At 39.3% G+C, this 13479-nt stretch overlaps 1 protein-coding gene across 1 annotated transcript in view; it reads left to right on the top strand.

Annotated features, from left to right (window-relative positions):
* The first annotated feature begins 1117 nt into the window (after positions 1 to 1117).
* necab1 (N-terminal EF-hand calcium binding protein 1) overlaps positions 1118 to 13479 on the top strand; it is an 80731-nt gene continuing 68369 nt past the window's right edge. The window contains exons 1-2 of the mRNA XM_043688113.1: positions 1118 to 1170; positions 2151 to 2248. Coding sequence (XP_043544048.1) covers positions 2231 to 2248 — 18 coding nt within the window. The 5' untranslated portion in view covers positions 1118 to 1170; positions 2151 to 2230. The remainder of the gene's footprint in view (positions 1171 to 2150; positions 2249 to 13479) is intronic.

The following is a 13479-nucleotide window of genomic DNA, read 5'->3' as shown; positions in this document are numbered from 1 at the left end:
AATCACATTTGGAAGAATTCTGGAATTAGGGGGTATCGTCTGAGAATTAGTACTCAAGTGTTCAGGAGAGATGTTAGGAAGCACTTACACACAGAAAGGGTGGTAGATGTTTGGAGCGCCCTCAGTGGATGCTGGATCAGGTGTTAATTTAAATCTGGGATAGTTTTGTTTTTAAGTAAAGATATTAAGATATATGGGCCAAAGACAGGTTTTTGGAGTTAGGTTACAAATCAGCCATGATCTTGCTGAATGGTGGAACAGGGGGCAGAATGCTACTCTTGTTCTTGATGTTCCTATTACTGATTAAAAATGGGCTGTATATGATTTCATAGGGGTCACCATTACAGTGACACAACCAACGCATACTGGTTCAGGACTTGTCAAGAAAAAAATTGCCTAGTCCAGAAATCCAGGATACTGCAAAAAGAACAGCTGTCTTCCAAGAAAGAAATGAATGTGATTAAAGATTCCCCCAGATGATCTTATGAGCAATTACCTGTTTCAGCAGCAAATACTTCGTCTGCAAAAGAAATTCAGGAAATAAAGGTTCCTTTAGATAATGTAATGGATTAACAATCTGAATTTGCAGAAATTATGTTCTCAGGAAAGAACATCCAAGAAGAAAGGAGCTCTCCAATGTAGGAGACGTTACAGACCATATATAAGAATATGGGAGAGTATAATTGAGACCAACATTCCCAAAGCCAAAAACTTGCCAATCTTCCAAATCCAAAGAGAACACATTCTGTAAAAATTGCAGACAGGCTGAAATTGTGAAGTTCGTGATTTGGGGAGATAGGCCAATGACAAGCATAATTGTATACATGAATGTATGAAAGTTAATTCTGATGTTATAGTTAAAAATAGTTTGGGAGTGAGCAAGGAAATAGTTCTAAATGGGTTAATGTTGGAGTCTGTATTAAGCTCCATCCAATCTGATGATAAGAATTTGGGTGAGGAAGAGGCAAAACATCTTAAGAACTTGCAGGGTGCAGACTTTACCACATATTGAAATAATTAGTAACACTGCTAATCTAATTAATAGTGTAATTTAGACTTGATTGCTCCTGTGCAGTAAAGTATATCTTGCTTAAAACAGACCCTCTTTTTGGTAAGACTCATTAGTGGTTTTCCTCTATCAAGTGGGGTCTTAAACCAACTCACTATCAGGTAAGCTTCCTTGAGGTGAGGTGGAGAGCTAATTTTCAATGAATGCAACAGCCCCATATTTAACCCACAAATCAGAGAATTGTAGCTTATGTGTACTCTGTGAAGCAGGAGGTTAGTCAGTCTTCCTGTACATTTTATCGCATTTTTGTAACAGCAAATGATATTGTCATAAGACTAAAATAATTCCCAATTTCATTGATCAAAGGATTAAAATATGCAATATTACAAAAAGATATGGAACAGAACATCTTCATTAATTTAGTCCATAAAGTAAAAGAAGAGGTTTCATTTTTAACTATTCATTTTTTTAAAAGTGTAGGAAATCCAGCTGACAGAATGTTGTCCCTTCATTTCCTTTTCGTAATTACGTAATTAATTCAAAGAAACATCAGAATAAATTATCTCTGGACATTTCAAACGCAGACACCTTTATAAAATGATTGAGTAGCAATGTATTTTTATGGTGAAAAGACCACTCTTGAGGCTGAGGGGTTAAAATAAGCAAAGATTTTACTTGAACATCCATGCAGACACCTTTATAAAATGATTAAGTAGCAATATATTTTTATGGTGAAAAGACCACTTTTGAGGCTGTGGGGTTCAAATAAGCAAAGATTTTACTTGAACATCTGAAAGAGAGCAAGTCTTGGTCGCCTGAGAGCCCAACTCAACCATACAAAGTTTGCAGCACATATTTACAGTTCTTAAGTCCCGATTTCCCGCTAACAGTTTCAGAACTCATTGGGCATCTCACATCACTTGATGTAACCGTCTATTCTGCATCTGGCAAACACTTGTAACTTGATATTGCCTTCCCCTATTGTCTCCCTACAATATGATTTATTTTGTGGTTGATGTGTCCTTCTTTCTCTAAAGTAATTTATAACTTAGAAAAATAACTGCTGTAAACAGGTGAAGCCTGGAAGGATTACAATAGTGTGCTGCTTATTGTCTACATGAAAACAATGTGTCTTTTTCAGAGTACTTTTCTCAACATTTGGGAGAGTATGAGAATGTACTGGCAGCACTGGAGGATTTGAATATTTCTATTTTAAAGGCAATGGACAAAACAAAGAAAGTAAGTACAGCTTCATAACATTTTAGAGTTTTAAGAAATGGATTTTATGATATAGGTAAAATAAAGCTACACTTTTATGCTATATTTAGGCAGCATCACACTGTAGTAATAGAATTGAGGATCATATGGAATATTAATTATATTATACATAATATCATAACCATAATCAACTAGGGAAAAGGAATTGGGGGCAAATTGAATATTTGGGTCTGATTTCCTCCCAACAAATAGTTTCAATTTACAGAATTGCTAATTAGAAAAGTCAGGCAAGGAAGTCTGATTTATAAAGCATCCATGTCCTGAGGGGTTATCATTGACGAGTAACTGAACAGCTATTTAATACCGTGCCTTCAAGACCAGGGAATTCTGAGGCTCTATAAGGCTCTGGTCAGACCACATTTGGAATATTGTGTGCAGTTTTAGGCCCCATATCTCAAGAATGATGTACTGGTGCAGGAGTGAGTTCAGAGGGGGTTCATAAGAATTGTCCCAGGAATGAAAAGCCTAACATATAAGCAATGTTTGAGGACTCTGGGTGCATACTCGATTGAGTTTAGAAGGACGAAAGGTGATCTAATTGAAACTTACAGAATATTGAATGGCCTGGACAGAGTGGATGTTGGGAAGATGTTTCCATTGCTAGGAGAGTCTAGGACCCGGAGGCACAGCCTTAGAGTAAATGGAAGATCTTTTTGAACTGAGATAAGGAAAAACTTCTTCAGCCAGAAGGTGGTGAATATATGGAATTCGCTGCCACAGAAGGCTGTGGAGGACAGGTCATTGAGTATAGTTAAGACAGAGACAGTTTCTTGATTGTCAAGGGGATCAAGGATTAGGGAGAGAAAGCTTGAGAATGGGGTTGAGTAGCTTAACAGTCATGGTTGAATGGTAGAGCAGGCTCGATGGGTTGAAAGGCCTAATTTCTGCTCCTATGTCTTATGGTCTAAAGGTCGGATGCTGGGGATTCTGTGATGACTCTTGACTCCTCAAAGCCTGCTCATAAGACACAAATGTAAGGCATGAATGGAACATTTTTCATTTGCCCAGAAGTGTGCAGCTAACTTAGCACTCAAGAAATATGGTCCATCCAGGACAAAGCAGCCTGCTTAATTGACAACTATCCAACATCTTCACAGACACTCCCTCCACCACCAACACACATTGTGAACCATAGACTGTGGAGTGTCCTGCAATAGCACCTTCCGAAAATATGACCTGTGCCACCCAAATGGACAGGGACAGCAGTTGCATGGGAACACCACCATCTGCAATTTCCACACAGCATTTGCCTTGGAAATACAATGTCTCAAGATATTTCAGATGATAGGGTTTTCTTTCCCATCATCTGAAGCATTGAAAGAGTATGGATGCTCAATAATCACTGCATTCCCAAGATCATTTAACTGTTGGAAGGTAAGATGTCTGCCCCTCATTTTGGGGAGTGTAACTTCAAAGGTCAGTCAATCAATCAGATTGGCCCATTGCTCTGTAGTATCAATGGCAGCAGCGATCAGGATTGCACTATGAACAATGCTCCAATGTCAATCGGACACACATGCAAATTTTATAGCTAAGTGACCTTCTTGCCCTCCCAACACTGCCCCTCATGAGATGACAGAAGAGTGGAAAATGTGATATCCTTATTCAAGAAAGAGTATAAGAGTTTTACTCTGAATTACACAATCAACTGTAGCCAAGGGGACCTATTACTCAATGTCTTTGGTCAACAAATATATTTTAATTAATGTAGCATCAATTGTCATTTGCAGAAAAGAGTTCCAGGTTTTGAAACCTTTGGACATGCAGAAATATTTTCTAATTTCACTGTTGAAGTGCCTATTGCATGCTACATCTGATGTTTGGCATACAAATAGTTCAGTGTTGTAGCTTCTTCAGGTTGACACTTCATTTTATCTGTGCATGGTGTTACTTCTGGTATATCATTCTGCACTCTTCATTGAACCAGGCCTGATCTCCTAACCTGATGGTAATGGTAGAGTGGGGAATGTGCTGGGCCATGAGGTTGCAGATTATACAGGATAGTGATTCTGCTTCTGCTAATAGCCTATGGTTCCTCAGAGATGCTCAATTTTGAGTTAGATCTATGCAAAGTCTGTCCCATTTATCCTGGTGATAATGCCATATAACACAATGAAGAGCATAATCTCTTCAAGAACTAATAGGAAGTATAGTTAGTACATTTGCAGATGATACCAAAATTGGAGGTGCAGTGGACAGCGAAGAAGGTTACCTCAGAGTAAAACAGCATCTTGATCAAATGGGCCAATGGCCGTGGAGTGGCAGATGAAGTTTAATTTAAATAAATGTGAGGTGCTGCATTTTAGAAAGGCAAATTAGGGCAGGACTTATACACTTAATGGTAAGGTCCTGGGGAGTATAGCTGAATAAAGAGACCTTGGAGTGCAGGTTCATAGTTCCTTGAAAGTGGAGATAGGATAGTGAAAAAGGTATTTAGTATGCTTGCCTTTATTGGTCAGATCATTGAGTATAAGAGTTGGGAGGTCATGTTGCAACTGTACAGGACTTTGATGAGGCCACTTTTTAAATATTATGCGCAATTCTGGTCTCCTTCCTATAGGAAGGATGTAGTGAAACTTGAAAGGGTTCAGAAAAGATTTACAAGGATGTTGCCAGGATCGGAGGGTTTGAGCTATAGAGAGAGGCTTAAAAGGCTGGGACTGTTTTCCGTGGAGTGTCAGAGGCTATGGGGATACCTTATAGAGGTTTATAAAATCATGAGGGGCATGGCTGGGGTAAATAGACAAGGTCTTTTTCTTGGGTTGGGGAAGTCCACAATAGAGGGCATAGATTTAGGGTGAGAGGGGAAAAAATTAAAAGTGACCAAAGGGAAAACTTTTTCACCCAGAGAATGGTATGTGTATGAAATGAGCTGTCAGAGGAAGTGGTGGAGGCTGGTACAATTACAACATTTAAAATACATCTGGATGGGTATATGAAAAGGAAGGGTTTAATGGGATTTGGGCCAAGTGCTGGCAAATGGGACAAGATTAATTTAGGATATCTGGTCTGCATGATTGAGGTGGACTGAAGGTCTGTTTCCATGCTGTCCATCTCTATCACTATAACTAGGCGTTGGTCACAAATCATGACTCTATGACTCTATCTACTGAAACTCTCATAGACAGACATAAATTGAGGACAAGGTCAGGTATGATTTTCCCTCTTGGTTCACTGACTTCCTGCCACATAGTTAGAAATGCTGGCTTGCATCCAAGAATTTTAAAGGAAATGGCTGCAGAGATAATGGATACATTTGTTGAAATACTCCAGAGCTCACTGGATTTTGGAAAGGTGCCAACAGGTTGGAATACAGCCCTTTTTGAGAAGAAAGGGAAACAGTAAGCAGGAAACTATGGACCAGCTAGCTTAGCATCTGTTGCTGGGAAAATGCACAAGCTCATTATTAAGGAATAAACAGCTGGACATTTAGGAAATCCTAACTGAATAAAACAGAGTCAAATTGGTTATGTGAAAGGGAAAACATGTTTGACAAATTTGCTAGAACTCTTTGAGGATGTAGCAAGCCAAATTGACAAAGGGGAATCAGTAGATACAGTGTATTTAGATTTCCAGAAGGCATTTGACTAGGTGCCACATAAAAGGTTATTGCACAAGATATGAGTTCATGGTATTGGTGATAGCATATCAGCATGGATTGATAAGTTAACACACAGAATGACTCTAAGTGTTGGAAGACATAATGGAGTACCACATGATCAATCCTAAAGTCTATATTATTTACTATCCATGTTAATGACTTGGAGGAGGAGGCAAACTATAAACATATCCAAGTTTGCCAATGATACCAAGATAGATGGAAGGGCATTTTGTGATGAAGATATAATGAATCTACAAGGGGATATAGATAGGTTGTGTAAGGACACAGACTTGTCTGATGGCGTTTAATGTAGGAAAGTGTGAGGTCATTGGGAAGAATCAAAAGACTACTATTTAAATGGATACTTGAAAGATAGTGCAATGCAGAGAGGAAACCAGAAACCAGTGTCAAGTACTTTGCACATGTAAATAAAGGGTGTACAAAGTTAAAAATCACACAACACCAGGTTAAAGTCCAATCTGTTGGACTTTAACCTGGTGTTGTGTGATTTTTAACTTTGTACACCCCAGTCCAACACCGGCATCTCCAAATCATAAATAAAGGGTGACTTGGTGACAGAATGCCAATCTCTGTGAAGTTATTTTAAATTGCTGCAGTCCATTTGCCATAGGTCAACCAACAGTGCCTTCAGGAGGGAATTCCAGAATTTTGACCAAGCAACAGTAAAGGAATAGTGATTTATTTCCAAGTCAGAACTGTGAGTGGCTTGGAGGGAAACTGGAGTTTCATGGTGTTCACCTGCATCTGCTGCTCTTGTCATTCTGGATGGTAGTGGCTGTTGGTTTGGAAGGTGCTATCTCAGGAGCCTTGATGAATTTCTTTAGTGTATCTTGCAGATGGTACACACTGCTGCCACTTACCATCTTTGTGAAGGGAATGTGGATGTGGTGCCAAACAAGTGGGTTGCTTCATCCTGGATGGTGTCGAGCTTCTTGAGTGTTGTTGGAGCTGCACCGATCCAGGCAAGTATTCCATTACACTTCTGACTTGTGCCTTGTAGATGGTGGGCAGGTTTAGGGAAGTTGGGTGGTGAGTTACTTGCTGTAATTACTTTCTGCCAAATAACAGCAAAAGAAATATTACTTAACTTCAAACATAATCCATGAGTGTATTATGAACAATTAAGTTTTAGAAAAGTATCTCTGTGCAGAGACTTCAATGAATAGAATTCAGGTGCTGAAAACAGATTTAGGCTGTAAAGGCAGTAGATGTTCACTGGCCTTTCCTTTCTGACTGTTGCCTAAGGGTATGAATTTATTCATAACCACATAATGAAACAATGAAAGTCAGGTCATTGACCGGCTTCACAAAGCTTGTTATTGCTATTTGGATCAGGTGACAACTGGTGTCATCTTCTGAAGAGATTGTTTAAGGTGCATGACTGTAGAAGATAGAGTGGGCATTTTGATTATGCATTGTTCAATCTTAATAGAGGATGAAAGGTTGTCAGATGACTCATGCTACCAACGGGCCGTATTCATAGTTGAAATTAAATTTTCTAGGATCAAGCCACTGGGGTTTAAAATACTCAAATACTTTGTGTATAAAATTACATGGCTGTGAAAGGTAGTAATTCAATTCATTACTGATTCTAATTGCATAGTTGGTGGAGTGCAAAGATCTAATGAATATACAAGAAAGCTATATTTGTCATAATTATATAAATTAAGGAAATGCTGTGTGTATAATGCTACAGAGATTGTGCTTTTTAAAGTTCACTCGCATCAGATTTCAGAGATGCCAATGCCAGAAATCTGAGTGTTATTAAATGTTTCACCTATGCTAAGGATACACAGTAAAAAAAATGAAAAGCATCCCAACTTGCAAACTATGAATGCCATTCCAGGGATGAAAATACTAAATAAAGAGGGGAGAAATCCTATCATTCTTTGGGATGCAGAACTCGTGTTGAGACACCAGTCGCAGGATACATTCATCCATGCCCAATTTCATCCCTCCTGCCCCAGGACCCCTCCATAAGTGCTCTGGCTGCCAGCTTGTCAGCTGCAATTTCCAAGTGCATGGATTGACCATTTAAAACAGCCTTGAATACCCATAACCAAGAGCAAGGTTCCCACGATGTGACCCCCATGGCTAATTGGTAAAAACTGGGGGAAGTATTAACGTGCGTAAACATTAAGGATCAAAGCAACATTTTGCAATCAGCTGCCTGCAAATGCATCTTGCTGCTGACAGATGCTTGCTGTTAGATGCATTTTGAAGCCAGTGAGACCAATCAGAATAAGCAACCTCTTGACGGTGAGGTTGTGTCTGGTTCCCACAGGCTTAGGGAGGCATTGAGTGTGCAGGCATGGAATCAAGGTGTCCCAGAATCTTTTCCTTGGATCCTTTTGGAAGTTTCCCTGAGTTCTTCACATGCTAAAGCAGAGTTAATGGCTTACACCTTGGAGGTGTGACACCCAATGAAGGCCCCGATCGAATGGCACCCATAAGTGATATAATCAAAATGTCACCTCAATGTAAGAGCTTTATTGTGCTGTTGAAGAGGCCCTTTCATTGCCTAGTTAGGTCTGGAAGCCCCATTTAGTATCCAACAGGCCATGTGTTGAGAATGTGCATTACACAGAGCATTCCCATCAATGTCACACATCAAAATGGTCTTCAGCTCAGAAGGAAGAAGGTGCTAAGGAAACTGTCTTTTCAGAGAAACAAGTGGGGAAGTAACGTCAGGAAGAATAGTAGGCGTAGCTGATGTGGTACAAGCTCCAGGAGCACTGCAAACAGCTGCCTAGGATGCCCAGGATGGCCTAATTCTGGCACACATCAGCTAGCTGAAGCAGTGGCAATCTGCTCACCCCTTTTACTCTTTTACAACACAAAACAGACCTAAAATCAATAAAGTATCCCTTACATAGATATCTACTTTTTCTTCAATTAAAACTTACTTTGGATGCTGGAGATCTGAAATAAAACTTAAAATGCTGAAGAAACTTAGCAAGTTTGGCAGCATCTGTGAAGAGTCATATTGGACTCTAAAACTTTAATTCTCTGTTCACAAATACTGCAAGTACTTCTGGCTTCTCTTTAACTCTTGCTTTGCCACTGAGAAGACCACTGCCAGGCAACAGTCGACAATGAATTATTCAAACAAAGTTAGTTTTACAGAAATATTAAAAAGGAATGTGAAAATCTAACATTATTTTAAAAATCCATGTCCATAACTCTGTGTAACTACAATTCTTTGTTGTTCTTTTCTCTACATGGCTAAATGGCTTCAGAAGTGTGAGAGATAAGCTGCTTAATTGCTTTAAGGAGGCCACCAAAGACTAGCCTACTGGCATCTGAGAATCAGCAAACCTGTTATTGGACCGTGGGCAGAATTTGGTGCAATGATTGCATGGAGTGAGGGAGAATGTCAGGGTGGGGGAAGTCATGTGAGAAACAGGAATGCTTTGAGTACAATATCCATTTCCATGCCTCCTTAATCCATGGCCTTCCACATGGCTCATCTATATGTCCATGGTAAGATGACTGGAGTGCACCTACTACACTCCAGTGAAGAGCTGAAAGATAAAGACTATGTTTCATCAATTCTGTTTTGAGTGGCACGTGATTGGCGGCACGGTGGCTTAGTGGTTAGCACTGCTGCCTCACAGCACCAGGGTCCCAGGTTCGATTCCACCTTGGGTGACTGTCTGTGTGGAGTTTGCACATTCTCCCCGTGTCTGCATGGGTTTCCTCCGGGTGCTATGCCATGCTAAATTGCCCATAGTGTTAGGTCGGAGGGGAAATGGGTCTGGGTGGGTTGCTCGTCGGAAGGTCTGTGTGGACTGGTTGGGCCAAAGGGCCTGTTTCCACACTGTAGAGAATCTAATCTAATCTGCATGTACTTGTTTCATCCCAGCAAACCCTGTGGACAGGGGTCACTGAACTGTCTCCCCTGTGGTTCCCATTACCCAGATCACCCATGTCATTTTTCCTGTCTGTGTTAGTCTGTATTTGTATGTAGAAAGGAGGATTTTATAAGGAGTTAGAGTTTTATTGCAGTTATGTCATTGCTTCATAATTATTTATCTGTAATTAGAATCTTTTTTTATATACTAAATAATAATTCTTGTTAAGTTCAGAAGCCTGGTCATACTTTCTATCAACCAAGTCTGAAAGACAGGTAAACTGGAGAACTCAACCTTTTAAAATCCTCAACTTTAGTGACAACTTCAGTAATGGCAAGGCTTCATTTCCAGTGCATCACGCCAGTGAGGTTTAACAACTGAAATTGAAATTCCAAGAAGCAAAATGCCATAAATGATAGTAAACCTTAATATTAACATGAAGTGACAGGACGTCAGGGTTATTATATTCTGTTTGATTTTTTTAAACATCTTTAATGCATTAATAGCTCCTTATTGTTAAGGGTCAATGCTACAATCTTTGTTGTAACAGGTTTTATTCAAGCATTTGCATCTAATAAATATAAAACTATTAAACTGCATTTTATTTGTATTTATTTACCAGTTTCCAATTGGTATTAGAATGCTTTAATATAGATCATGGAATGGGTATTCTTATTGCGTAGTTGCATAATCCAGAATTGTATTCCCAAAAAGATAATGAGTGATAGAATTCAGCTTTATAAGATGGATAAAGGAGTTGGAAGTGTAGCATAAAATATTTCTGCTGGTAGGGAAGTTTAGAATGATTGTACATTATATTAAAATTGGAGCGAGACCATTCAGACAGCATTTCTTCACTAAAGTGAAGCAAGAAATGAAATCTCTTTGCTCCCAAGGGTTGTTAAGATTGGATCAACTGAAAATGAATGAATTGATACTGTTAAAATTTCATTAGGCAAAGGCATGAAGGGTTTTTTCACGATTCTCTACAGTGTGGAAACAGTTCTGGAGCCATTACAAACAGTTGGAGTTGAGAAATCGATTAACCATGTTCTATTTGGATGAGATATAGGTTTGAGCAGTGAGTGACCATAGGAACATAGGAATACTATGTTCCTTCTTTCTTTTGATTTCCCAGCATAACTTCGGCCAGTCACTGAAAACACCCAAATTTGTCTGGATAAAATATTTTCCAGCCACCTGGGATTGAAAGTTAGCAGTTGGAACTGATTTTTATAACTTTTTAACAATACACTGCAAGATTGATACCAGAGTTAGTAGAAGAATTGTATGTTCAATAGCAGGATAAGACCATTAAAGAAAAGCAAGAATCTCTTTTCGGTGACCTTTTCCTCTCCTATTCTCTCTAAACAGCCTTGCTAACAGGGATTATTCAGAGATTTCAAGCCCTGGCTTGTGCTCCAAATTTATGAGGTCCCTGGTCCTTTTACACATGCAAACATTATTTCTAGCTTTCCCATATCAGTGTCCCCATGAGAATTTATTATGTCATTGAGTATATTTAAGCTGGTGATATATAGGGTCTTGATTGTTGAGGGGATCAAGGATTACGGGGAAAAAGCAGGAGAATAGGGTTGAGAAACTTATCAGCCTTGATTGAATAGTGGAGCAGACTCAATGGGCTGAATGGCCTAATTTCTGCTCCTATGTCTTATGGTCTTATGATCTTTTGTAGTACAAGAATATTCTCCTACTTGACTGTGGCAGATTTTCTTTTCAAAGCTAAGATACTATTCACAGACTTAGCAGCATGTGCACTGGACCCTGACCCAGGATAATGAATAAGAATATGGCAAGATTGGATAAGTTTATGGGTGTTCAACCTGACTTATTTCTAGCAGATGAAGAAAACTACAGACCTTTTATCTCATCCTTAATGTAATTTAGTGTTAAAAAGGAGTGCATGGCCATCAGGATCTAATTTGAAAGTTATTTGGGATAATGTTTTGTCAGATTTACACCAACAATATCTTAAATAACCAGTGAGCAAAATTACAAAAAGAAAAGATGATTTAATTTTGTACTTTATCTTAATGAAATGGTACAAGGAAGAGTGAATTAACTTTATAACTTGACATCACGGCACTATAATTGAAATTCAACCATATTGGATTGGTCTTGTAATCAACTGTCAGAAATAGATATAAAATGGTGGAAGAAAATTAATGCATAAATTTTGCAGAAAAATCTTCACATTCTCAGGGGTCTTGCTAATTCTGGTAAATACATAAATTCAAATACAATCTCATTAGAAATTGTTTAATTGCTTATGAGAAAGTAATGATTTTTAAACTTAGAAATTGTAGTGAAGAAATTCAACTAATCTGTGAATTAGAAAAGCCGGAATTCACATTGGCTATAAAAGGTTTTAACATCTTACAAGTGGGTAATGTGTGTTAAATATTCAGTGTAGTGTTCTAATTGAATCCCAGGGAGGTTACTAACCAGGCACTAATATTTGTCATTCAAGCCCTTATTGAGTGAAAGTGTTTCTTGTACTTTCTGAACCCATCCATCCAAGCTAACTGTCTGTGTCAAACACAAAACAATATTATTCTACGAAAATATCTAATTGTTTAAGAACAGAGAGACGCAGGGGTACGGGTACATACTTCTTTGAAGTTTGCATCACTAATACATGGGGTAGTTAAAAAGGTGTTTACCACGCTTGTCGCCATTGCTTAATCATTTGATTATAGGAGTTGGGAGGTATTGTTGAGGTTGTACAGGACAATGGTAAGGACTTTTCTGGAATACTGTGTCCAGACTGGTTGCCCAGTTATGGGAAGGATAATATTAAGCTGGACAAGGTTCTGAAGAGATTTATCAAGATGTTGCCAGGCATGGAAGGTTCAAGTTATAAAGAAAGGCTGGATAGGCTGGGACTTCTTTCACTAGAATTTAGGAGATTGGGAGGCGACTCTATAGAAGGTTATAAAATAATAAGGAGTAAAGATAGAGTTAATGGTAGTTGTCATTTCCCTAGGATGGGGGATTTCAAGACTAGGGACACATTTTTAAGGTGAGAAGAGGGATTTAAAAAGACATGAGGGCAAGTTTGTTATACAGAGAATGGTGTGTGTGTGGAATGAACTTCCAGATGAAGTGGTGGATTTGGGTATAATTACAATGTTTAGGAAAATGAATAGGAAAGGTTTAGAGGGAAATGGGCCAGGAGCAGGCAGGAAGGACTAGTTTGGTTTGGGATTATGGTTGCATGGACTGTTCAGATGGAATCTTCCGTAATTACACCGGCACCACTCCCCACCTCTTCCTTCGCTACATTGATGACTGCATTGGCACCATCTCGTGCTCCCGAGGGGGTTGAGCAATTCATCAACTTCACCAACACATTCCACCCTGACCTTAAATTTACCTGGACCATCTCTGACACCTCCCTCCTCTTCCTGGACCTCTCCATCTCCACTAATGACGACCGACTTGACACTGACATTTTTTACAAACCCACCGACTCCCACAGTTACCTGGATTACACCTCTTCCCACCCTACCTCTTGCAAAAATGCCATCCCTTATTCCCAATTCCTCAGCCTCTGCCGTATCTGCTCCCAGGAGGACCAGTTCCACCACAGAACACACCAGATGGCCTCCTTCTTTAGAGACCGCAATTTCCCTTCCCACGTGGTTAAAGATGCCCTCCAACGCATCTCGCCCACATCCCGCACCTCCGCCCTC

The sequence above is a fragment of the Chiloscyllium plagiosum genome, chromosome 4, assembly GCF_004010195.1.
Source record: "Chiloscyllium plagiosum isolate BGI_BamShark_2017 chromosome 4, ASM401019v2, whole genome shotgun sequence".
Lineage (NCBI taxonomy): Eukaryota > Metazoa > Chordata > Chondrichthyes > Orectolobiformes > Hemiscylliidae > Chiloscyllium > Chiloscyllium plagiosum.
Note: the sequence above shows the minus strand (reverse complement) of the source record. Positions and strands in the feature narration are given on the sequence as shown.